Source organism: Phyllostomus hastatus, unplaced genomic scaffold (assembly GCF_019186645.2).
Source record: "Phyllostomus hastatus isolate PE091 unplaced genomic scaffold, TTU_PhHast_1.1 phas_contig_38, whole genome shotgun sequence".
NCBI lineage: Eukaryota > Metazoa > Chordata > Mammalia > Chiroptera > Phyllostomidae > Phyllostomus > Phyllostomus hastatus.
In genome coordinates this window covers 20,114,705-20,141,763 of record NW_025333869.1, presented here as the reverse complement: position 1 = coordinate 20,141,763, position 27,059 = coordinate 20,114,705, and the positions used below count along the sequence as shown (strand labels likewise).

The 27,059-nt window shown below is 41.8% G+C and overlaps 1 protein-coding gene across 33 annotated transcripts in view; it reads right to left on the bottom strand.

Moving 5' to 3' along the window:
• KCNMA1 (potassium calcium-activated channel subfamily M alpha 1) overlaps positions 1 to 27,059 on the bottom strand; it is a 739,251-nt gene that overhangs the window by 285,993 nt on the left and 426,199 nt on the right. For all 33 annotated transcript variants that reach the window (XM_045841891.1, XM_045841892.1, XM_045841893.1 and 30 more), the window contains exons 4-5: positions 16,129 to 16,222; positions 15,201 to 15,312 (exon numbers count right to left, since the gene is read on the bottom strand). In XM_045841891.1, the coding sequence (XP_045697847.1) occupies positions 15,201 to 15,312; positions 16,129 to 16,222 (206 nt within the window). The remainder of the gene's footprint in view (positions 1 to 15,200; positions 15,313 to 16,128; positions 16,223 to 27,059) is intronic.

Here is a 27,059-nt window from a genome sequence, read left to right as displayed (position 1 = left end):
AGTTAAAAATGTCCTTGGTTGAGGACAAAAAAATAAAATAACATAAATAAATAAGAAGGTTCTACTTCTGTTTAGGTTTGACAAACATCTATTCAGAATCTGTATATTCTTTCATTTTTAAAAGCTAACAGCTTGATATGCAAAAAGGCAAGTGACAGACCCTTCAATATTTCTTTCAAATCTAAACTTAATTCAGTCCAAAGACAGAAGAAAAGTATCCACTGGGCTTAAAAAGATTAGGCAAGCAATCAAAGACAGCTCTTACTTTTAGTGAGGCCGGTAAGGTTTCACTCTGGAGGCAGGCTAGCCTTCCTCGTCTCTGCGACCTAACTTGGAAGTCCACTTTGCAGAATCCTAGCCACTGGCCTGAGATTCATCTTTTCCCAGATTTTATACAAAGCCTGGTGCCCTTTTGAGGGATACGTTATCTTCTAAGAGTAAAAATTTAGGTCCTATTTCATCGAAGGCTAATTAGCCAGGACTCAGGGAGAATTCTGAGAACAGCTTCCATGGTTTTCATACCTACTTTCTCTCACTAGGTGGCAGAACTGTACAACAAATCTTTCAGGACAGGAGCGTGGACCAGACGTGTGCTGAAGCTAGGAAGTCGGAGACTCTGAGGGCTTCTGGAAGGGGACAGGCACTGGGGGCAGATCAGCACAAAGGAAAGCCAGCACTTCCCAAGGTCCCCTTGCGCTTAAAATGAGGTCTGCGCCCTTCCTCTCCACCAGACTAGAAGCATTTTTACTGATGGGAGGCAAGCAAAGCCTACTGCCTAAAATGAAATTTTTTTAAAATGGAAAGAATAAAGTCTTCAGATAATGTACATGTTGCTCCACATGCCGTAACATTTGAAAAAAGATTTCTGATCCACTTTGCAAATTCAAGATATAGTGTTTTAAGTTTCCTAAAATATTCCCCTACCATGTTGAAAATTTTTATTTTTTTATGTCTGTTACCTGTTTAGTGTTATCCACAGATGCCAAGTTATAGGACTTGTAATGATACCATAGAGGTGGTAAGAAGGAAAACATTCTTAGAGGTGACCATTTCCTATAGAGAAGACACCAGAACTTCCTGTGTTCTAAACAGAAATAATGCAGCAACCTATACCAATTTCCAAAGGGCAAGTCACTGTGACTGGCAGAGTCAGGGGAGGAAAAAGAGGAGGGGAAGGAAGGGCATAGAAAGGGGAGAAGAAGGCACAACAAGACAATGAGGAGTCAATGTGGCAAGAATGGCCAAAGGTCATCATCAACAGTTGCCCTTTAAGAGGGGTATTCACGTCCAGCTAGAGATAGCCTTCACCTGACACGCTTCATTCATCTGCTGTCTTCCTGTTCATGTAACTATCTGGGTTTGCAATCTGGGGTTTATACACTTGTCTCCCACAGTTGGGGAGAGATATCTTATTTACAGCTCCAACTCCCAGCCTAGTACAGCAACCAACACATTACACCTGTTTTAAGGCTTGCTGAGTGAATGAATCAGTGAAGATAATCATAACAACACCGGCAATACTTAACAGAGTTTCTGAAATCAGGGTACGGTGAGGGAGGTGCACGAGGAGCAGTGACACTGAAGGAGGCACTGCTTGCTCTCAGGACATGGCCTCCCCCCAGCTCCCTGGGTACCATCCACCCATTTTCTGTACAGGCTTTATCTCACTATAGGGTTTTTGAAGATTTCTGTCTCCCATCACATAAAAGGGCTGGTACGGAAGAGTAAGTACCTAGTAGTAATTGAAAGCTCAGGCTCTGAGATCACAAAGACCTGAGTTCAAAACCTCACTGTATCACTTGCTGCAGTCACACAGCTAAATGAGATCATTCATCTCTCTCCAGGTTTTTCTATCTTATGCAGCTGTTCAGAGGATCAAACGAGACAGGCATATAAAGAACTTAATCGAATAGGTGCCATGTAACACACAGAAGCTATGACATAACAACAAAAATAAGATTTTACTTCATCACCATTACATTTGTGACTGCTTTCACAGGAAAGTTCATTCATGCCCAGTTTATCAAAACTGGTTAGTAGCTAGTACGTGTAAAACACTGTACCAGATATTTAGAGGAACTTAAAGGAATGTAGTGATATGTAGCTGCCAACCTAGAGCAGGGATCGGATCACAAACTTTTGTAAACAGCCCAATAGTAATTATATTAGGATTTGCGGGCCGTGGCTCTGTCTCATCGTGACAGACGGTACCAAAATGAATGGATTGTGGCTGTTTTCTGGTAAAGCATCATTCACAAAAACAGGCAGTGGGCCAGATTTGCCAATTCCTGCTCTGATTGATGAGCCAGAAAATGTATACGTTACTTATTTAAATAAACAAACAAACAAAACAGCCAACATCAGAAGACCACCCATGTGACTGAGATGATAATGGTTTTCAACGAAGCAAAGTCATAACTGGCTGAGTTGAGATGAGCAGAGAGAATGGGTGAGACTGGGGACCCACCAAAGTCATGGAGATGGAATATATTTGTGCTTGCAGTGAAGTAGCTGGTAAACAGGCTGGTTGGAGAAAAAAGGTGAGAAATGCACAGAGAGGCAGCCAACAGGAGTAGAAGAAAGGAAGGAAGGCTGAGGGAGAACATAAAGGACTGAGAACGTGAGACTGAGATTTCCCCAGACAGGAGGAGTTTACCATGGCCCCAAATCGGGTCAGGGGAAGTTTTGTGATTCACCTAGGTGAATCCCTTTGTGAGGTGGGTTGCTAAGTTCTTACTCAGCCTTAACGAGAGAAAAGATGAATTTAGTGATATGGGAACAAAGTGGCACCATAATGGTTTTCGGCATTTGAGTAATCTGATGATGTATTTCATTAGAAATGGAACTATTCTCATCACCCATGACCTGCCCTTACTTTTGCAAGTGAGTCCAGTGTCTCCAAGTAAGATGATAGGAAAGAATGTTTGTTAAAATAAATTATCCTGGGGGTTGAGAGGGGTCAGGCCTCATGGGAATTCTCCCCTGGAGGAGGAAGCCAGAGGACTCAGTCCTGGGGGAGAGAGGAGGTTCAGCCTAAGGCCAGGGTCAGACCACTCGTTCTCAACATGTGGCCCCAGACCAGAGGCAGCAGCTGTCAATTGGGAACTTGACAGAAATGCAAATGCTTGGGTCCCACCCTACAACTTCTGAGTCAGAAACTCTGGGGATGGGGCCCAGCAACCTGTGCTTCCACCAGCCTCCAGGTGATTTCCCGATGTGGGCTAAAGTTTGAGAACCCCTGATCTATCTCAAACATGTGGTGTCCATGAACAATCCTTGATCATGAACAGAGAGTCTGACTCAACAAGCCTGGGAAGGAGTTTACATGTTTTATTTTTTGTTTTGTTTTTAGTTTCTCAGGTATTCAGGCGTGTTCCTGATTTAAGAGCCATCACTGTGCAGAGAGCTTCTCAACCCTGGCTGCACAGTTGGAATTACCCAAGGAACTTTAAAACATTCCAAGGGCTGAGTTCCACCCCAGCGATTCTGAGAAGTTAATCTGGCTGGGAAGAGGGGGAGTTTCAAAGCTCCCCAGGTGATTGTAATATATTAGTGTATCTAATACACACTGGAGCATGAGCAAGAAACACCTAGATTATTTATTGAACCAATTCCCAAGGAGTGTATAGATTCGGGCCTGGGCCCAAGAATTTTCATTGATTGTGCTGGCCTGCATAGCATACCTTAGCAACTTTGCTCTTAGAGGAATATGCTTACTTTTCAGATACTTGAAATCTTCTTTGGGTTGGGATGGCCATCGTTCCTCCCTCTGTTCCTCCTCTGAATTCCTATACATTTATTATTGTTCCTTATAAAGTATCCATTCAGTTAAATTATCAACATCTGAAGAGCAGGATTTTTGCTTCCCCCATCTGTAAGCCCCTCCCAGGAGTCACTGGCTTGCACATAGTAGGTATTCAGTTGAATAGGGCAAGAGTGTCTCTAAGCTGCATCCCAGTGTTCCTTTTCTCCCTAACTGACCTGCCACCCAGGTCACTCCATTGTGGCCCTGAGTTCATCGAGAAGAATCGAAGAACCTATTTCTGAAAATGATGTGAAGGTAAATAGTCTCCAGTCCTAGAGATTTAGATTGCTCAAGGAGGCCGTTCCAATAATATCCCAGATGAAGTACAGCCATCTGGAGAGGTTTTGGCATTTACGAAAACCTACTGCTGAATTTGTTCCTTGAAGACATTCATTTTAGGATGTTATTTCCAATTTGGCACATAAGAGAGCCGTGCAGCTCAATGAGGATTTAGAGCCTCTGCTGCCTACAGAGGGCATCTTATTTAAAGCATGCCCCTGACAAAGCAACATCACAGGAACATAACTGGAAATCTCTTACCGGGAAATAATTTCTCTAGAAGTAGTTTCAGCTGCAGCAGCGACCAGACAGCAATCAGCTCCTTAGAAAACATCTGAACTTGGAGCACGCTGCTGTGCTGGGGCCGTCTTCTTTCAGAGCCCAGTCACAGGGCAGAACCAAATGAGTTCATTTCTCTTGTCACCCTATGGCAATCCATCCTAATGTGATTCCCAAGATGCGTGCTGCTATTGAGTTTCCTTCCTCCAAAACAAACAAACAAACAAACAAACAAACAAACAAACAAGCAAGCAAGCAAGCTCAGGCAAAGAGTATAGCCGTGATCTCTGACAAACTGTTTCAAGATGGACTAACTATAGTGACATGGATTATTTTCATTTTTGCTGCTTGTACACAAGAAACTAAGAAGTTCAGAAGAAGAGACTGGTAAAAGGGGAAGGTTAAAAAAAGTAGTTTGGAGGCTGGTGAGTTACAAAAATTGTATTAACACAATTTTTTAAAAAATGGACTGACTGACTTTTCTTCTCAATTTCCTTTCTCACCTGGGAGTACCAAAGAAATTCTGTTAGGAAGTCTGTTTTCTGTCAGGAGAAGGAGGGAGCTGCATTCAGCATTTGATCTGATTGAACAAGACTGTTAGACAAATTTTTTTAAGTCTTAACTAGGGAGTCAGCATCATAAAGGACTGAGAAGCAGGAATGTTGGAGGTAGACTGCCTGAGTCCCAAGCCTGCTTCTGCCACTTACTCTGTGACTCTCAACAAGTTACTGAACCACCGCCGGAACCTCAGTTTCCCCATCGCTAAAATGGATTTAAAAGTGACCTCAATTTCACCCTGACTGGTGTGACTCAGTTGGCTGGGCATCATCCCACAAAGCAAGAGGGCGCCAGTTCAGTTCCCCATCGGGGCACATGCCTAGGTTGTGGATTTGGTCCCCAGGAAGCATAGGAGAGGCAACTGATCAATGTTTCTTTCCCTCTCTCCCTCCCTTCCCCTCTCTCTAAAAAGAAATAAACAAATTAAAAATGACCCCAATTTCATAGTATTGTTTGGAACATTACCTGGGACAATTATAGATTATATATGTATATGTGTGCATATGTATACATATATGTATATGTGTACATGTATACACGTACACATATACATATAATATGAACACATGCAAAACTACTCTGGTTACAAAAGCACTTTCCTCTCTTTTACAGTGTTCTCACTCTCCCTCTCCCTATCCCCAAAGATGTCTGGCCCCCAAAATAAAAGCCATACTTTAAAAAAATTACAGTAATTATTTTAAATAAAACTACTGACTATAGGGAGGGGCTTACTCTGGGGCCTTAGAAAATCATGATGTCCACATGCCTGAAGTTATGGAGCAGGTGACCTCAGGGGGCTCTCAAAGGCCCTTCCTTCCAGACCTTGGGTCCTGGGACCAGGAACCCCCTTGGGGGGAGGAACTGGGGTGTTTGTGGTTGCAGTGGTTGGGTCAAGTCATCAGATGCCCCATATCCCATGGGCGTGCAAAGCGGGCAGACACCTGACCTCTGCCAAGCACCAACTGCCATTTGAGTCTGAGCCAGTTTGTGTCCCTCCTCCTTCTTTCCAGATCTCACAGTGATCCAGCAAACTCCAGGACAGTCCTGTAGGGGGAACCAGAGGCCTTTGCTTTCAGAGCCCAAAAGGCCACCTCAGCAGCAGTACGTTCTGAGGAAGAAACTGGGACTGGAACGGGCCCTGGCCTCTATTATGCTTGTCCTCCGCCCACCCCACCCCTGGTCCCTACAGGTTGTCAGCAATTTAACTTGGCTAGGTTTGGGGGGAGTTTCATTTTAATGGTGTACTAAGGATTTCTCTACATCCGCTCAAGAAAGTTATTTACTTCTTTCAGGTATAGACATTTACCATCAGTCTTTTCAATAAAAATCACTTCAGGAAACGTGTGTAAGTTACCAATGTTTAAAGACTGTCCTGGACATACAAAAAGTAAAAGTTCATGGTGCCTTCAATCACAAGACTCACATTCCTGAGCAGTGTGGTCCAGCAGACCTTTCTACAATAGTGAAATGATCTATATTTGTGCTGTCCAAAACACAGCCACTAGCCACATGGTGCTATTGAGTTCCTGAAAGGTGGGTAGTATGACTGAGAAACTGAGCTTTTATTTAATTTTAATTAATCTACATTTAAATAGCTAAATGTGGCTAGTGCTTACCATGTTGGACGGCACAGTCCACAATGGAAAGCCTTGCTGCTTAAAGTATGGTCCCCAGACCAGATGTATGGGCGTCACCTGGGAGCTTATGGAAATGCAGAATCTCTGCTCCCATCCCACACCTCCTAAACCAGAAATTGCATTCTAACAAGATCTCCTGGTGCTTCATATGCTCACTGAAGTTTGGAAGTACTCTGCTAGGGGGAAATTAATTCAACATTCATAGTTAGGAGTGGTTCTCACCCTTACTGCACTTTAAATGCAACTGGGGAGCATTAAAATATGCTGAGCCAAGGTCACGGCCCCCCAACCCAGAGACTTCATTTTAACTGGTGGAGGTTTGGCCTAAACACCATGAGTGTTAAAAGTTCCCTAAGGGATTTTCATAGACAGCCAAATTTGGAACCATCCCAGCATAGTGCAGGGCAGTGGTGCTCAAAACTGACGAGCATCAGGGTCACTGGGGAGGCTGGTAAATCACAGACTGCTGGATCATGCTCAGAGAGCCCCTGATTCACTTGGTCTGGGCTGGGTGCTAAGAATCTGCATTTCTGACAGGTTTTCCAGTAAAGCCCGTGCTGCTGGTCTGGCAATCACTTCGAGAACCACCAGCCTGTGATTTTAAAAGCATGGGCTCCGGAATGAGGCTGACCTGGGCTGAGTCCTGGATCCATTTACCTGGATCCATTTATCCTGGGAAAGTTACCTACCCCCAAACCTAGTTCCATAAACTGTAAACTCAGACAGACAGTATTGAGTTGGCCAAAAAGTTCATTGGTTTTTTCCATACAATGACTCTTGTAGCACTTAGTTGTCTTTAACTTCATTCGAAACAATTTTGTTAGTCTGTTGTGTGACAGCTGTCATACCAGCATGCATTTAAAAAAAACTTATCAGAACTGGTGAATTTTTGTGCAGCCATTTAAATATCAAAGATGGAAGAAAATATGCAACATTTTCAACATATTATGCTTTATTATTTCAAGAAAGGTGAAAATGTAAATGAAATACAAAAAAAAAGATTTGTGCAGTCTTTGGAGAAGGTGCTGTGACTGGTCAACAGTGGTTTGCCAAGTTTCGTGCTAGAGATTTCTCGCTGGACGATGCTCCACAGTTGGGTAGACCAGCTGAGGTTGATAGCGATCAAATTGAGACATTAATTGAGAACAATCAATGTTATACCATGCAGGAAATAGGCAACATACTCAAAATATCCAAATAAATAGTTACTGGTGAAAATGAAAAATGTGTCTTTTATTTTAAGGGAAAAAAATGGATTTTTTGGCCAACCCAATATTTACTCACTGGGTTGCTGTGATTGTTAACAGATAATGGCTAGGAAATGCTCAGGCCAGTGTCTGCTCTTTTTTAAAAAACTTTTTTATTGATTGATTTTGAGAGAGAGAGGAAGGGACAGAGAGAAAGAAACATCAATTTGTTGTTTCATTTACTTATTGGTTGATTCTTTATGTGTCCTGACCAGGAATTGAACCTGCTATCTTGGCATATCGGGATGATGTCTAATTAACTGAACTACCCACCCAGCTAGGATCCCAGTGTCTGCTCTTAATAAGCAATCAACAATTGCTCACTATTGTCACTGTTGTAACAACACTTATTCATTCCTTCATTCATTCAACAAGCACAAATTATGTGTCAGGAACTGTTCAAGGCACTGGAGACACAGCAAGGTACAAGATAGTCAAGGTCCTGTCACCCTTCTGTCATGGACCTGCATCCTAACGGACAATATAAACAGACTGATTGTATTGCACTCGGAGCACTAATCATAAAAGAAAAGGAAGCAAAGGTCAGGGAGGAATTCATTCCAACTGGGAGAACAGGAAAGCTTCACACAGGAGGTGGCGTTAGAAAGGGACTATAACCAGAGAGGTGGAGCAGAACCTCACTCCAGCTCAGCACAAGGGAAGATGCAGCCAGCAAATGCCACCCAGCAGCCTGATACAGCTGGGCCAAGAAATCTAAGGTGAAGGAAGGCTCGTAGTCAGGTCTGTGTGCCTGGGGTCTCCCAAAGGGGCTGCCTCCATTCTCTGATTCTATTTTGTTTTTTAAATCTCAACACACTGAGAATAACTGGTGTCAGAAAACAGAAGCCAGTCAACACTTTCACTCTTGATTATTCTTACCAAATGCAGGGCTGGTCAATGTCAAGTCCAGATACTAACCTCACTTCATCTGGTATGGGGCTCTTCGAGCACAGGGAGGGGTGGGGGTGGGGGGCTGGAGCCAGAGCCTTCTGAAATGGACGAACAACAGTGAGACTCCTGGGACTGCAATGAGCTCCGGAAAAATGGCCACTAACAGGGAAAGTGGTGTTCTGACCCCACATATTGCTTTCCTCGGGAAAATGGTGACATGCCACTAACCCTCCTTTGCCTCATTTGGCACTCTACAACTCTGGTTTCTTTCTACTCTTTTAACTAAACTCAAAAAGGCAAGAAAGCATGAGTTCTAAAAAGAGAGGGATTTTTAGCAGGGACATGTAGATCTAACACACCACCCTCAGTTTCTTCAGCTACACAGGAAGGGGTGCCCAGGCCTCGGTGCAACTTGTAAAGTAATTCACTTGTTCCCAAGAAAATTATAAATCAATCAAAGAAACAAAAACCCACTACATGTAAGTGAGTATACAGGGAAGGTCTCAGGCTCCAAACAGAATCTCCCCAAGGGTCTCCTCACAGAGGAGGCTGGGAAAGCACAATGAGGCGAGGGTGCAGAGGGCCCGGGCGCCTGCTAGAGCATTTGGCGCCAAAGGCTGTGCAGACCATTGGCAGGCGGAGCAGCAGCATGGGTCGCAGCTCGAAGCCTTCCTGGCACATGACTTTGGGCAAGTTACTTAACCCCTCTGAATTTCGGTTTCCTCTTTGGCAAAGTAGGACGAATAATAATACCCCTTTTGGTAGGCAGAATAATGGCTCCCCAAAATGTTTCATATAGTAACTCTAAGTTTCTGGTAACCTACCAGCACAAGGCAAAAGGCAATCAAAGTAGCAGGTAAATTAAGATGGCCAATCAGCTGACCTTAAAATGAGGAAATTACCCTGGATTATCCGCTAATGTAATCACAAGGGTCCTTAAAAGTAGAAGAGGGAGTCATAAAAGATAGAGGGAAGTGACAGAGAGCAAAAGCAGAGAGATGCTGTGTGCAGCGGACTCAGCCCACCATTGCTGGCTTTGAAGATGGAGGAAGTGGCTGTGAGCCAAGGAGTGTGGATGGCTTCTGGAAGCTGGAAAAGGAAGTGGAATCTTCCTTAGAACTTCCATAAAGGGGCACAGCCCTGAGGATATTTTTATCTTAGCCCAGAGAGACCTATGTTAACTTCTAACCTATAGAATTACAAGATAATAAATTTGTGTTGTTTTAAGACCCTAAGTTTATGGCAAGTTGTTACTGCAACAAGAAGAAACTAGTACATCTGTCTTGCAGGGTTGTGAGGCTAATGGCTGGCACATGGAAAGAACCCTTCTTCTCTAGGATGGTATTACCACCCATGGGCACTGGCTATCTTCCACATGCAAAAGTCGCGCCATTTCCCACTCTGCCTGCTCACCCACCACCACGGCCTCAGCAGGACCCTGCTCCTCCCAGAAGGCTCCTTGCATCCCTCTGCCCACACAGGCTCTTTCTCCTCTGAACTCGCAGGGCCGTTACAGTCTGTACTTCGCAATGTGGGACTTAATTACATAGCGGGTAGTGTTACCTCCTGTTGCTGCACGAGTTTATTTCGGTTCCAAAACTAGATTAAAACCTTAGTCTCAAACAGGAACTATGTTTTGTCCTTTTGTTGTTGTTGTTTTTAAGAACCTGTGCTTTTTTTATGAGCCTGTTTTTATCACCTTGACACAAAAAAAGGACTGCCCAGCCATATATTTATAAGTAGATAGCCTAAATCATTTTAATTGCCCTGTGACTGGGTATTAACTCATTTTTCTATTATTTTTAGCCAAGTTTTCTGTTTTCTAGCAGAGTTTGCAGAAGGTTCTAAAGTCTAAGGTCCAAGGCCAGGTCTAATATGAGCTAGAGAACAAGGTTCAGTTTTTCAACCATGGTTCAGTGACGGTGGCTCCTTAACCTGCCCTGATTTCATCAGTCAGAGAAGATAGGACAGAGGATGTCAAGAGGCACAACAAAGCAAAGAAAGAGCATGGCCAAGCATGTTCCTCCCATCCCAGCACTGAGCACATAGTAGGTGCTCATGAAAACAAGTTCAATGACTGGCCAGTGAGTGCATTATTATTTTTCCTCACACAAGATGACAGTCAACAAAACTATGTAAACACACAAAGGAGATACAGCCCACTGACCTACCTTAGGAATACAGTTCCCAAAAGAATTAGACAAACAGACAAAAGAGTTCTCCTCAGAACATGTTATTCAAGTCTTAAAATAAGATACATCTCTCATTTCAAGGTACATTTATTTTAGTGAGGTAGGATAAAAATTCTGTGAGAGAAACAAAAATGAATAAGCTGGTGTGTGGGACTAGGAATTAAAATAAGCATCGACCTGCTGCCTGCCAACATGGAGGTCCTCACGTCCCGCTGCCTTATTTTTAGCTCCATCTGGTTTGTTTTCTTCCCTGGCACTTTAAAGTATGATAGGTAGGTCAGAAAGAGGGGCCCATGATGATCACTAAACTCATCCTGTGTATCTGGTACTGTACTCACATTACCTCATTGAATCTCCACTTCAACCTTATGAGGTGAGTGCTATTAATATCCCTATTGTGCAGGTAAGAAAACTGAGTTTCAGACAAGCAAATGACCTTGCTCAAAGTGACCCATCAGAAAGTGGCTGAGCAAAGAACTGAGAACTGAGGGGGTAGAGCCCAGATCCACTGGCTTTGACCCACTCTGCCCTATTGACCAAGGATGGGCAGCAGCCCTCCGTCTCTCTCTTGCTCTTGCTCTTGCTCTCAGGTGAAGATTTCCTCCTCAAGTTGCTAAGGCACCTGGGACTCAGGATACACCTGTGTTTCCCTGGTCCTAGTGGCAACTCTAGAAAGTAGACATGGGAAAGGAGAAGTAGGAAGAAGACATGGGGGTGTTCTTCAGTAAGATCTCTTTCCTGCCTGCCAGCCCGAAGTGAAGCCCTCTGTGAGTAAGTAGAGATGGAGGAATGCCAACATACGCAGCAAAATCAGCTCAGTCACCCCCACCTAGTCCTCAGAACCCCAAATCTTTCAAGGGTAAGGACAGAGATAGAGGAGCACAGCCTGAGTGTGGACATAAAGTCAAATCAAATCTGGAACAAATCACCCCTTTCACCCCTTCCAGGCAATGGGACCTTGGACAAGACAACGTCTCTGAGCTTGTTTTCTTTTCTGCAAAATGGGGAAAATAATTCCTAGCTCATAGGTTTGCTGAGGATTGAGTTCATATATGTAAGGGGCTCATCAGAGTGCCTAGAACACAGCAGAACCAGAATAAATGTTAGCTGTTATTAGTAAGACACTATAAAATGCACAGATAATTAATACCCACAAAAATTTAAGTAAATACTGAACTATATAATGTGCAACCATATAGTAATAATAAGGAATCAAACATGGTGTGGGTTATGCTGTGGGAAAGGTAAGGGCAGGGGTCATGGCCTTCACTGTTATTTACCCTCCAAAGTGCCAGAGACAGCCCAGCCCTCTGTCCTCAGCAGGGCAGGCCTCCAGCAGCATGTGCAGGAGAACAAGGGGAGCCTTCAGCTTCCTGCATCTTCCCCTAAACCTCAGAAACAACAGCAGCACTTCCTGAAATGCCTTATTTAATGAGATTATTCCTTCTACTTTATATGCCATACCTCATGGGAATGTTCATTTTATCTCTGGCAGCTTGCTGGTTCAATAATTGTTTCACGATGTAATAACCCATGTATTAAATCAGACACGGGAACCTCCTTGAAATATTATTATATTGAATTCCCTATCCTAACAGCCAGACCAGTTTTGAATCTCACCCAAAGGGCTTAGTTACCAAAGAACAAAAAGTATGCTATTTAAAGTGTTTTCTTCTACAGAGCTCAAAAGGTCATGGGTCTATGTTTTCAGTTGCAATAGCATTTTTGCTTCCTAACGTCCTATATAATATACTTATTTATTAGGCTCCTATTTTCCTATTCTTCCCCCGCTGCTATGTTAAAGAGCAGGATGCTGTCTATTTCATTCACTATTGCTTTCTAACCATTTGAAAAAGTGCCAGACACATAGGAGGTGCTTAATAAATACTGTTCAATTAATGCACAATTTGAAGCACATTTTAGAGCATTTTTTGAAGAACAGCCACAATTGATGGAAATGTATCTCATTTCTTCCTTTTCCTTTTTCTCCCCCTTTTTCTGTTTGCTCTGATAGATTTTCACTAGATTGGAACACAATTCCAAAAATTAGGATTAAACCATCCACAAGAAGGCATGGATTCTTAGAATATCCAAGTTCTCCTTACACTAAGACCTTCTAGGGCACATTTCACCCACAAGGAGGAGACTCAGCCTCACACTCTTAACGTGGGGTGAGACAGAGGAGGGATGTCTCCATCACAGTCATGAGGGGCCATCAATTATCTAGGACCACAAGGACCAGGAGACAATGGACCCTCACACAAAATTAGGATTCCTGAAGTATGAGGCCTGGAAGGTAATTTAATCCTAATCTCCCATTTTTTGGATGGGAAAACTGAGGGTCCAGTAAAGAAAAGTGGCTGTTCAGGTGCACAATTCTTAGAGCACAGCCAGGAACAGAAGGCACATTCCTTTTTCCCTTCTGATCCTCTTCTTTTCCTTCTTCCTTCCTTTCTCCCTCTTTCTCACTTTTCTTTCCTCCACACTTTCTTCCTTCTTTCTCGTCCTTCACTCCTTATCTCTTTGTTTAAGGGTGTGCTCTTCACAAGGGGGTGGTTTAGAAAAAGCCCTGGTTAGCAGCCCATGTATAATTTTGACTCAGCAATGTTGATGATTTAATTGCACTAACTTTCCATTTTTTCTCAACAGCCATTAATAATACAAGCATCTTGGAGACTTACCGAGATACAACAAAAACAAAAGCAAAACCAAAAAAAACCTTAGAGATCACCTAGGCCAACCTTTATTTTACAGATAAGAAACAACAGGCAAGTAATGAAAAGTGAGTCCCTGGGTCACAAAGCCAGCTAACAGCTAAACTGAGGCATTCAGGACCCCTGGCCACAGAGCACACTTAGGTCAAACTAAGGACACTTCTCAGATTTGTGTGCAGCCCAAATGGTCTCATCGTGCCAGCTCAAAAACCCAATCTAAGCAAGTATGTCTCAAATCAAGGATGAAGATCCTTCCTTCAAGAAAATGAACACAATTCTACTGTGAAAATTGGGAAAATAGAGCCATAGCACATACACACATATGTGTATGTGATTATTACATATACTATATATAAAAGATGCTTATTTCTTAAATATGTGCTACTATGTATATAAAAAAATTAACAGTGCTAGCAAGAATGTTATAACACATCGCTTGACACAATACTTTTGAAACGTTATCCATCAATATCTGTATAAACTAAAATATACATATTCTTTGATCCAGCAAATCTTCCAGGAACCTAAAACTATCTATAGAAATAGAATTGTACAAATATGTGGATGAGTATGTTTATTAGGCCATTATTTATAGCAGGAAAAGAAAACAATCAGGTGGTTCATCATCAGGGTCATGGCTGAATAACTGTGGTACAACGACTTATGGAATTTTGTGCTGAAGGGATGTCCATCATTCACTAGTTAGTAAGAAAACCAAATTGCAGTACAATGTGGTTGATACAATTATTTTATGCAAAGACCACCATCTCTGAAACACTATTATATGTGAGCATTCATGCTTTTTGTTGGGAAATGAGTATGAAGGAAAGTTGTGGAAGTCTATTAACACTGAGCATCCCAGAGAGCAGGCAACAATGGATGCAGGGAGAAGAGATAATTACTATTTTCTTTGTACATACATCTTTGAATGTTTATATTGACTATTATATACATATATATATATATAATTTTGAAAAAATCATGTTAAGACAAAAAATTCTGAAAATAAAGATAGATGGAACTGACAAATATTCCTCCAAGTCCTATTTCAGCTTCCCTCCTTCCCCTGCAGATCCAGGGCAGCAGAAATACTCTGAGAAAATTATGAAGTGCAGCAAAGAGAACCTCGAAGCCTTTTCTCTACGCCCTGCCATAGTCATCCTCTGAGCTCGTTACTTTTCCCACCAAACTGTCCTTGTCCTGATACAGGAAGCAACATGTTGAGCAGAGATGGGAAGTGAGACAGCCTTCTGGGGCACCTGAACCAGCTATCTAGAAAGTTGACCTTGTCTTCATAGGCTCATTTGTCCAATACTGACTCCAAGTTGAGTGAAAAGTGACAGACCTATGAACGTAGAGGTCCTGGCTGTGACAGTGATGACCACTAGGCTTCCGCAATGATAAAACTGTATTAGCGGAAGCAGTAACTGTGCAAATTCTGGTGGTCTAGTGCTGCAAAGAGACCTGTCAACATCAACTTCTAAAACTCCAAGAGTTGTTCACATTAATACACAACACTCTGAAACAGCCCAGCCCTAGAGTCTATATTCCAGCCATGGCTCAGGAACCAGCAAGAAGGAAGGCAGAGATTGACTTACCAAGCCAACTTCTGTTTAAGTACACAGACACAAACACTGGGGGGACCGTGAAGAAATCTACTACAGAGTTCACTTCCAGCCAGAACCACAGCTTATCGTTGGCTGCAATAAACTGGGGGAAAGAAAAGAGAGAAAAAGAATGAGGAGCATGGCGCCAGCATTCAAAATATACTCTTGCCAAAGGTTACATTTGGGTTTTTGGTGGGGGACGTGAATGAGATGTTCTTTTCTTTTCATATCTATACCAATTACATGCTATTTTTGTCTTAGACTTCAGATAGCCTTTTCTAAAGAATGACTATAAGTTATGTTAGCCTTGGAGAAAACTCAGGATGTATATCTTTCTGTGGTTTTCAACTGCATCAGAGGGAAGGTTGAGTGATCTCACTTTCATTAGACTCTCTAATGTAAACATAATTGCAAATAAAGCATATATGGATGCATTCATTCACACACACACACACACACATCTCTGTAACCCACCTCTGTACAGCTCCTGTCATAAACAGGGTGTAGTAGAACATCCCCCACCCCAAAATCTATCCCCTGATTCCACTATTCTCCCAGGATTCAGGTAAGTGAGCATGGACAAACATAAATTTAAGGTCAAAAAGCTTTTTTTTAGTTCTATTAAAGGAACAATGTCCTCCTGTTTGAATAGAGGGAAGAGAAAGTCAGCCGGTGGGGGCAAAAAAGTTATTTGAATCCCTATTTCTACCCCTGTGAACACAATTAACATGTACTTCAGAAAACTGTGGGCTGAGGACAAGGCTCTCTCACACACTGGAAATCAGAACACAGGTCTGCTGTCTCCCCTGGGATCACTGGGCTTTGTCTGCCTGCGAGGGCAGGTGCTGGTGGAGCATGGCCCCCGGGGAACAGGACTTGCACCCCCATCATCACACTGGGCAGTGTTGCTCCAACTCACCCGCAAGCCAAAGTAGAGGAGGAAGAACACGTTGAAAGCCATGTCGATCTGTAATGTGAAATCTTTGTAGAAATTCTGGCAGGATTCTATTGGGCTATTAGATAGGAAGAAGAAAAAGCAAAGGGTAAATGAAAAGCATCACCAAGTCTCCCACATGCTGTGCAGTGGTGGTGCTCGGGAGAGAGGACACAATGAATATTCATAAAATAGAACACTTGGTCTTTTTACCCCTATGATAATCAAGCAAGCATTGCCAAGGGGTCTTTCCATTCAACCATTCAGTCTTTTGTTCTTTTATTTCTTTCTGTAATTTTAAATACATATATATAATTTTTATCATCATTCAACAGTTGAGCTAAAACAATCTAAAGATCATGCACACACCTTGGAGGAAGGACAAGCAAGAGACACTACCAAATTCCTTAATTTCACATTAACCCTTAAAGAACTGACTTCTTTCTTTTAGAGGACACATCCCAAAGCTAAAAGCAGTTCCTCACACCCTCCAGCTCATTGGAAGTGGAGCCCATTTTCAATTAAACACAGTGGCATGTTTTGAACCTTTCAAAAGCCATCAATTGATGAACAATAAAGGATCCAGGAGCATCTCAGAAAAGCCATGAAGGAGAGGGTCCTGGTGGATGTTCTACGTATGGACTTCACGTGCAGCATTCAGATCCAGGGAACAAAGCATTGCCCAACTGGTAAAATTCAAGGCCATTAAACCAAAATGTTGAAGCAGTACTCTAAGGGTTAATTTTATTATTATTCTTTGGCATGCAAATTAATTGGTTTTGTGTGTGTCAAGCAGCCAATGCGAACCCCAGCACACTCTACTTTGTTCAAGAGTAGGCAGTTCCAAAGGGTACTACTATACAAACTGGTACATGGCTTCCATGTGCTTCCCATGTCAAACTGATCAGGGGATCAGTGTGTGACAAGTCCCAAGTTTGGGGCTGGTGGGAAGCAGGAAAGCCTCATAAGCATCTCAAAGCTGTGAAAGAAAATTCATAGTATACTGTTATCAGTAAGCAAATGGTAACACTCAGGTCAGGAACATAAAGAAGGTGGAAGAGGAAAAGGGGGGAGTATGGGGGCAGTAAAATACTTTTCCCAGATGGAAAGCCCCATGGACCTCCAGGCCAGGAGATGGCTAGCATGAGAAGCGCGGAACACGGGATTTTGGATTTCAGAGCTTTGCCACTTTGGAAATCACTGTATGCAATACCAGTTAGTATAGTTGTACTTCTGTAAGGACAAGGCTAAGTTGTTCAACAGGCAGGAATCTGTGCAGCACAGGAATGCAGAGCCCACCTAGAGCCATGGTGGGTCAGTCTGTGGGACTCTCCAGTCATATAACATGCACTGGATTTATCCATTCTTCATCTCTATTACAAGTCAAACATGCCCTTTGTCATCTCCCAAATCACAAATAGGAGGAAAATCTTCCAGAAAAGCATTAACAGTAATCTACATTTGCATTTACAAATTCAGTGGAGTAAACAAAAAACAAACACTGGAAAACAGTTCTTTTATAAAGAAAATGGCAACTGCTAGGTTTTCAATAAGGTAGGGAAGTTGGAGGAAAGACAGCATGAATTTGCTCAGTCCAGTGCTGAAAGGAGACAGGAGAAAAAGCTAAACATTACAGCCTACCACTGCTCTTTGCAGGCCCTCCTACACAGGAATTCATTTAAGTGAAAAAAAAAAAAAGGAAAATCCAGACCTAGAGTGAATAAGTGACATTTCTGCAATTCCCAAGCCATGATGGCATTTTGCTTTGATTCAAGAACAAGACCCCCAAGGTTCACAGTTGCCAGAGTTCTTAGCTACTCTAGCTACAGTGAAAAAAAAAAGTACCTGAACTAGGTTGACCAGAAATTCACTAGAGATCCTAAGGGATTCAGAGAAAGACCATGCATCTCTGTGCTATGTGAGTCACTGGTATGATGTGCTACTAAAAGTTAAAGGGGTGTGTTGAGAGAGAAAGAACTGGGAGCTCTGTTGGCAAACACTGCACTCACATCCTCATGTGTGCCACCAATGACTTAGCTGTTCATTAAAAAGTCACAGTCATCAAGATTGATGTGTATTCAGACAATGGAACAGAGAGAACATCTTGGTTCCCAATACTGTGAAAAGCCCTCTATCACTTCACCAGGCCAAATGATAACCTTACTATTGCTCTCACTAGTGAAGTTACTGATGGCATATTTGGGAACACTGTGAGTACCCTAGCACCTATTAATTTCATGGCCTTTGTGGTTAATTTGGTAGTTACCTTGAAATACATCTTGTAGAGAAAGTAGTTGTTATGCTGTGGAAGAGGTTAGAATAGTGTGGGGAAGAGATGTTAGCTTAATGCCACTGAGGACTTTTGGGTTCAACATAAATGGAAGCAGATGTTCAAAAAAGTATAAGGAATCAGGCTGTAGCAACTTCTTTCCACTCTTCCTGGCCTTCCTTGTCATCTCTGCTGCTCCCTCCTACATTGCTCATTCCCAAAGGCAATGATGGGAAAGCAAGGAGCTAAAAGGCACAGTGCTGAAAAATATATCTCAGCAGCACCCCTGATTTACAGAGAACAATGTTGAAACCATAATAGACCTTTTTTAAAAAATTAAATTTACAGCAGATTTCATCCTTGTTTCATATCATTCCTTGAGTCCTAGACTTTGAGCTGAAATAATAGAGGGAGTAAATTATGCTGCTGGTGCTGGCAGCTTTTCCTCTGGCTGGAGCTCACAATGACATGAGTAACTCTGCTGAGATGAAGAGGGAGTAGAGGAAATTCAGTGACCAAGGAGGGCCAGCCCCTGGGGCCCAGGTAGGGCCAGAGTAATCAGAGTCTGTTTTCCAGCCCTGTTAGCTCTTTAACGTGCCATGAGAGCCCAAGGAAAAACATCCTGCCTAATTTTCTCAAGTGGCAATGGACTATTTATCAGGAGCCCCTTCGAGATAAACCCTCTAAGTCCTGTAGTCCATGGACTCACACAATTAGAGCCCACCAAGTAGAAATTCTAAAGCCCCATCCTTTCATTCACCATGTGGAAACAAACCATGGAGAAGTTCATTGATCTTATAGAAAGAAAATACATAACTTGACAAAAAGGTTGGCCATATCATCCAGGATTTATTTTCTTCCACAGAGACTTTATCTTAATGACTAGTGCTCACAGTAGGATGGGAGAATGGAACACAAACTTCTCTTCCTTCTTGGGTAAAGTAGGAGAGTTTCTTGTCTAGGTACACAGAAATGTCAAGAGCAAGAAAAAGCAATCACTTTTTTTAACTATAAAGGAAAGTAACTCTGGATTACACACTTAAGTTTAAATTGTCATCCTGATGAAACATGCCCACATCATAATACGCTTTTTTATGAACATAGGTGGCCAAAAAAAAAAAAAGAGTGAAGTTTTAAGAATGGAAATAAGGTCACTAGTTCTAATCCTGGTAGTAGAAAACTTACTTTCCCTACCTTGTTCTTGTTTAATTAATGACTTAGTAACCAGAGGACACAAGATAAGGTAAACTGATGAACTATTCATTCCTCTGTTCCAAAGTTCTTGGATCAAGGGTAATACTGAAACCATAGACACTAAATGTTTAGTGTTTTGGCCAGCACTTTATGATTGGGCACCTTCAAAAGAACTTCAATGGGATCTGCTTCTAATGGGATAAACATTCAGTATTAGATAGAATTGAAATATAAACTTATTCTCTCTTAACCCTCAAAGTAAGCATATCTCTGTATTTGGTTCTCTCTATAGAGGCAAATAAGATCCAAGCAAAATGGGAAATATATCTCTTTCTTCATCAACTTAACAACATAGTATCCAATAAAGACCCATGAGTAGGAAAATCCAACAGTCCTTCCTGAAGACTAAGAACATGTCTTTCTAAAGCATAAGGCAAGCTGTAGCTACCCAGGTTTCCTTTCAAACAGCAAAGGGCTAGAGACAAAAATCTCACTTCTAGCAGCTGTTCCTCTGCTTGTCTGCATCATCTCCAAGAGGGACTTAATTGCCCTCTCTTCTTAGCCTCTGAACTTCCCTTGGGTTTTCTGAAGCCTGTTTTCCCTACCTGAGTCTGGCTGTCCAACATTGTGAAGATTTCTTCAGGACAGTAGTTCTCAAACTTTGGCATTTACCTGGAGAGGTTTTTGAAGCTTTGGTGGGGCCCACCTCCCAGTTTCTGATTTAATAAGACTGAGGTAGGGTCCTGAGAATTTGCATTTCTAATGATTTCCCAGATGCTGCTCATTTTGGGGGCCACACTTGGAGAACCACTGCTACACTAACTACTGGCATTGCTGCTTGAGGAGATATCCATTCAGACCTGAGGTGATTAGGCATCTGAGACAACCCCCAGGTAACCAGCTATGCATCCCACTTAACTAATTGCTGAGATCAAGAAGCTGAACAGATATTTCCAGTTCCAGATGTGAACATAGGGGGAAAAATTAAGACGATACAGGGAAGTAATTACAATACAGCTATGCAAGCTTCACCAATGACATTCCAATTAACAATTGGACAGTGCCCAAGCAGCACATTTTTAGTTTAATATTTAAAGGAAAAATGATGAAGTATAGATGGAGAGAGGTTATAAAGACAATCATTTGCAAGAAAAGGAAATGTTAAGTAAGTTAGGCACAACAACAACAACAGCAAACATCCAAGACGATTTAAGAAATAACCACATGAGAGGGAAGGGAGTAGCTGAGAAACAAAACAGCACTTTTAGAAATAATTTCCAAAATTTAAATTCGCCTCACTCTTGTGGCTAGTCCCTTTTTAAATTGGATGGAGCCTTTTCAATTCCCACCAGGATAATGGACCACCAGAGTTCAGGCCCACAGCACCACAGACATGAATCAATAAAAAAAGCTCAGTGATTCCAGATTCTTCTCCTAGTTTCACCTCTGCAATATTGCCAGATTAACTTAATTAAAATATGTCATTCATCCACCATCACGGCTCCCTCCTGCCTCACACATCTACCCTAAGCCTGGCTGTGAAAAACCTCTAAAACCCAGCCTCTCTCTACATCTCCCAGTTTATATTCTTTTTTAAAAATGTTTTATTCTGCTATAGTCAAACCCTTTGCTACCATGAGCTGTTACCTTCATTATTTCATGAATGTGACCTGCATATTCCTAATTCTAAAGCTATGCTTTTGCTATGGTCTCTTCAAATGCTCCTCCCTCTTGTGTTCAAACCTTAGGCAGCATTCAAAGCCAGCTGAAAGCGTGGCTTGGCACATTACTCATGCCCTCACTGACCTCTCCCATCTCTGAATTCCTATAGCATTAGGAGCAAGAAATTCTAAACAGTCTTATACTATTGATTATTATTCAACTCAATATAATAATACCTGGCAATTATATACAGTTTATATACACTATTGCATTTGGTCCTCATAACTTGGCAAAATAAGGTAGATATTGTGTTGTAATCTCCATTTTGCAACCAAAGAGAAGCAGAGGCTCAGAATCCTACCCAAGATCATGTAGCTGAGTGGTAGAGTTGGGACAGAGACCCAATATCCTTTCTGACATACCCCCTTACTTCTACAGAGGGGATGCAACATCCTTGGGAAGAAAACAGAACATAAGACATAGTATCTACTATCCACAGAGCTTGGCATTGAGTTTATGCAAAAACAATGGGGGTGGGCTGATTTAAGGAGGTGATAAAATTGTCCTGGAAAAAGTCATGCATTTGTTGAATGGTCTGGGAAAATTCAGAGGAAGCTGACCTATCCAATTTATACCTAACCCTGCTGCTCTGTAAAGACTGTCACATGGGACATTGCTAATCCTCAGAAGTCCATGGTGGGACCCTGAGTGGTAGTAGCCTCATGGAGCCTGACCCCAATATCTGAGGGCAAGTTCCTCTGCTTAAAGGGAAATAATTCCCAGTTATCTATCTGCTTAAAGACAGACGACCCTCGAGATGCCCCAAATTTCTTTCACCCTCTCTTATTCTAGAAGAACAAGAAAGAACATAGTAATGAATAATAATATTTAGGTACTTTAAACATTTCTAATTATCAATTAGACAATCAATAAGCTTTGTATACCACTCCATTCCATCAAAATTTTAAAAGTGATATCGTATAGCCAGGAATGCTATAGAGTCTATGCAACAAAGAGATGAAATCTCAGTAATTGGAGGTTTTAGTAATTTTGAAATTTAATAACATCTGGATTTATTGGATAAATAAAGTGCTTCAGTTTTGCTACCTACAAAATAGGAATAAAGTCATCTAACTAATCAGAATACTATGAGACCAAGAAACTTTAAAAGGGAAGCAAGACTTTGCAATGTATAGCTGACCCTTAACAACAAGACTTTGAACTGCATGGGTCCACTTATGTGTGGATCTTTTTCAATAAATACTTAATTATTGGCACATTACTGTACCAATTATTTACACAGTACTGTAAATGCATTCTCCTCCTTAAGCTTGTCTTAATAACATTTTCTCCTCTCTAGCTTACTTTATTGCAAGCATGAAATACATAATACATATAACATATAATATGTGTGTTAATTGAGCATTTATGTTATCAGTAAGGCTTCCAGTCAACAGCAGACTATTAGCTGTTAAGGTTTGGGGAGTCAAAAGTTACATGCAGATTTTGGAGTGTGTGGGAGTCAATGCCTCTAACCTCTTTTGTTTAGGAGTCAACTGTACTCCAAATTAGAAACCAGTTTTTATTGATATAATTTTAAGACTCAGAGAAATCTCACAAGCTAGTAACAATAGTGAATTCAGTGTCAATGACATGATACTAATTAATCACTGAGAAAGCAATAATCTTCTTTAAAACATTGTCTTCTGAACTAGACAGTACCCCAGGACCGCCCAGGTCTTGAATGGATCAAAGTTGAAAGCTTTGTCTTTTTGCTTCTGTCAGTGCCCCCATTTAAACTACCTTGTCAGAGCTTTGTACTTCAAGGTGTATCTTTTTAGTGTTGGTGCTTTTGGTGTTTACACTGGATGGGGCCAGTGTTCAATAAGTTGTGTAGGTTTTGTTAAATTTACCAAACAGAAGCAAGCTTCTTCTGTTGATCATCATTGTGACTTTGACCCAGAACATCTTGGAATAGTTATTGTCCAAGATGTTATCATTGATGGTTAAGTTTGTATTTAATCATTAATCAATGCTAATAATAATATCAACAAAGTGAGCCCTTGGTTTCATCTTAAAACACTTTCATTAGATCTTTTAATGGTTCTACCATGAGTAGAAAATGCTTCATGTTACTTGCAGTATTGACTTATCATGATTCCAAGCCAGATGGTTAAGTGGCTTTGTTGGGAAATTTTCACCTATGGGTTTGTATCAAGAGGCCTATTAATCCTTCTGACAGCACCAGGCTTCCAATTATGCCTCTGCTCAACTGATGACATGCGATCTAATAGCTGCAACATATGCCTCATTAGGGTCATGTTGACATTAATTGGAAAAAAAGGATAGCTGGTATATAGACCCTCACTACTCTTACAAATCCTATACACTTACTCTGTCTTCTTGGGCTTTGAGTGATATGGAGACTCCTGGAACAATGGCAGCAATAGACTTCTGAGCAGTTGTATGTATGGCTCAGGGTGTCTACCTGAATACTTAGTCCTAATAATTAAGCATTCTTCTAAGAGAACAAAGAAAATTACATGCATGGCTGATGGAGAGAACAAAGTATGTCAGTTCCTTACACACTGGATTTCTCAATGAAACACACAGACCATTTCTGTTTTGAAACTCATATGATGAAATCTGTTGCTTTCTCATAGAGCTTTTCTAAATTTTGTCACAAGACTTCTCATCTTCATTCCACATCTTTTCATCCATTAATGCACTCAAATAGGTAAATCAAAAGCAAAATGTGGGTGTTGTAAGTTGATCTCAAGAGTAATTAGCAGTTAGGTAGTTTGGGAGTTTGGTGGAAGAGTTAAAATCCCAACTCTATTGGTTATAAATAATTTGACTTCTCCAAGCCTTGGTTTTCTCATCTGCAAATTGGAAGTAAAGATAAAACATTAAAGGCTGTTGGGAGGATGAAATCAGATTATGAGTAAAAACCAAACACTGAACAAATGATAGTTATTTTAAAAACCTAAGTTAATAGTGACAGTGACTATAACTGTTTGTAGAAAAAATGCCAAAAAAACACAATCTACAAATCAACAAAACCTGATAGAGGAATTGGTCATTTCTCATTTTCTTTTTCCATTTGTATTTGCTTTACTGCCTCCTTACTGGGTGCTACAATATAATTCAAATGCCCAATAGGATGAGCTAACATTTGGTGTGTTTCCGTGTATCAGAGCACGAACTTTGGGTAATATTAAAGAAGACCAGGAAAATTATCTTTCCTTAAGGGCAGCCACACAGTCTCATAAATATTAAGTAATTAACCAAAATTTCCTGACAGAAAAAGCCATGAGTCACTTTAATGAGCAGCCACAGGAGGCTGCATATTCTCCTTTTCCCTGGTCTTTAGCAGAGGAGAGTTTCACTTGCCTGGTTGGCTGATCTGGAGAGGAGGTGGGGTGGTGGGACCCAGTCATATGTCTTCTAAATATCTCTTTTAATTCTGCATCCATAAGATTATGTATTTCTTCTCTGTTGGACTCTTAGAATGATGTCCAAGACAACCTTCCCACTAATGCTTGTTTTCTCCAGCTTGTCCACAGACTACAATTACTTCAATCACAGTTGTTACCAGAGTAGAATTAGTGTTCACATTTGCCAGCAACTTTTATGTAATAAATCAGAGTTAAGCTACTACATAAAACAGAGTGTTGCTAAATGGGCGCTGCTTTGGTTTGCAGACTAAACTGTGTGAAGAGTCATGACTGACTGACTCTTACTCTCTCATTCCCCTGCTTCCACTGATGCTAGCCATCTCTTCTCTAGCAGATGCTTATTTACTAAGACATGATAGAGTAGATGATTCAAATAATTACTAATGCATACACACTCAATCACAAAGACTACAAAACAGACTGACAGTACTTCAAGGACAGGGTCAAATAGCCATGTACAGGCATGGGGTGGTACATGTGGGTGGGCACACACACACATGCACACGTGCACAATCCACAGCCAGCCCTCTTGCTCAAATATGTGCTCTCTACCAAACCCCAGCCTCACTCTGGGACCACCCACAAAATGGGACAGCCTGGGCAAGGTGATTAGAATGGAGGGGAAAAGAGAAGTCCCAGGTCTGAAGGGAAAGCGAGGAAGCCAGACATGATGCCCAGCAGGGGGAGCAGACCTCTGGGCCCTGGAGCCAGCCTTGTCTCATGCCTACAAAAACTCAGACCTGAGGAAACAGTGTGGCGGACTCAGACTACTGCTGCCTTCTGCTTCCAGTGCCTTTCTTCTGGATAGTAAATGTTGTCACACATGTGTTAAGAAGCCCATGAACAATAATCTCTCACCAGCAGTAACCAATAACCAGCTCCCAGACACTGGGGAGCAACTGTCTGGTGTCCTCATTTCCTAAGGAGAGAGCAACCAGCCTGGGGCAAGGTTTCAAGGCACTTTTGCATTGAGCCTTCCCATGTAAGAAGCTCTCTTAGTGGCCCAGAAAATGGCAGAGGCTCCTAAGAAGCATGAGCCATCATCCACAAAGGATTTCAATCAGAGCAAGGTTGAGCATGTGAGCACATGTATTGGGATTCCCACAGCCTAACAGGTTCAAATCATTGTGGGACCTCTTTGCACTCTTACTGGGTATAGACTTCAAAATTCTTCTGTCTGAGCCTTCCTCTTCAAATGTTTGCCTTGGACTCTTCTAGGCATCCCCTGGTCACTCATTAGTCTCCCTACACTTCCATCCCTATCTGCCTCCTTGGCTTTCACATAATCTATACACACCTGGACAACCTGGCCTTAACCATGCCTTTGTGCTATGGGTCAACCTGCAAGGACTTACAGTGGAGAGGCCAAAACTACTGACTCCACAATCAGGCCCAGCCTGTTCTGGGTCCCAGACTGGCAGTCTAATCAGATGGGGGTAATGAAGGTACCTGAGACAGATCCCTTTCTTATTCTCTCCAATGGACTCCACAATTCGTCCAGCAGCCTATGAGACCTACCACAGTTTCAATCCTGCTCTCCCAGCCATATCTGGACCCAACCAGAGAGGCACATGGTCCCATCAGTGGTCGAATTCAAATGGCTACACTTACAAAGAATGGTAACACTGAAGACCTGCCTGGTATTGATTTTAGGAGGCCCAAGAGCATGTGGGAAACAATAACTATGTAAAGAAACAGTTGTGCCATTTATCTGCTGCTTCACTTTGAAGAATAGAAAACACAGTCACAAAACATACGTATATACTCACCATGAGGACATTGCCATTAGTTAAAAGTTACACATGAATTTAAATCTGATGCTAAAGGATAATTAAGATAGCTTTGTTTCTGACATCCTGCGGTGTTTTTGTGTTTTGTTTTGTTTTATGAAGACACAGAGAAAGACCTGGTACAAGTCTTTCTGACAACTGGTATAGAAAACAACTAACCTTTCTTACCCAAGGGAATAAAATAGCTGTTTCTTAGCTCTGTCTTTGGCTGACAGCTGAAGCATGGAAGTTGTGTAAGTATTCCTATTTAGGAGTTCTGTTGAGAGCCCAGCAGCCTCACAGCCAAAACAGAGAGCCCGAGATGGCGCTGATTGGAAGTCCTGAGTCTGCCGAGTACAAAGCAGGCGTCACTCTTAACGAACGCCAGCAAACGGCCTGGCAGTGGAGACCAGCAGCCCCACGGAAATCAGATGTGGCAAGCTCCCTTTAGAAACAAACAGTCGTCAGTAACAGGGAAAATGGTAAGGGCTTCTTAAATCCTGTGATTATACAACCATGTCTTCAAGTATACACTCTTAATTTCCTTCTCAACTACTTCATGAA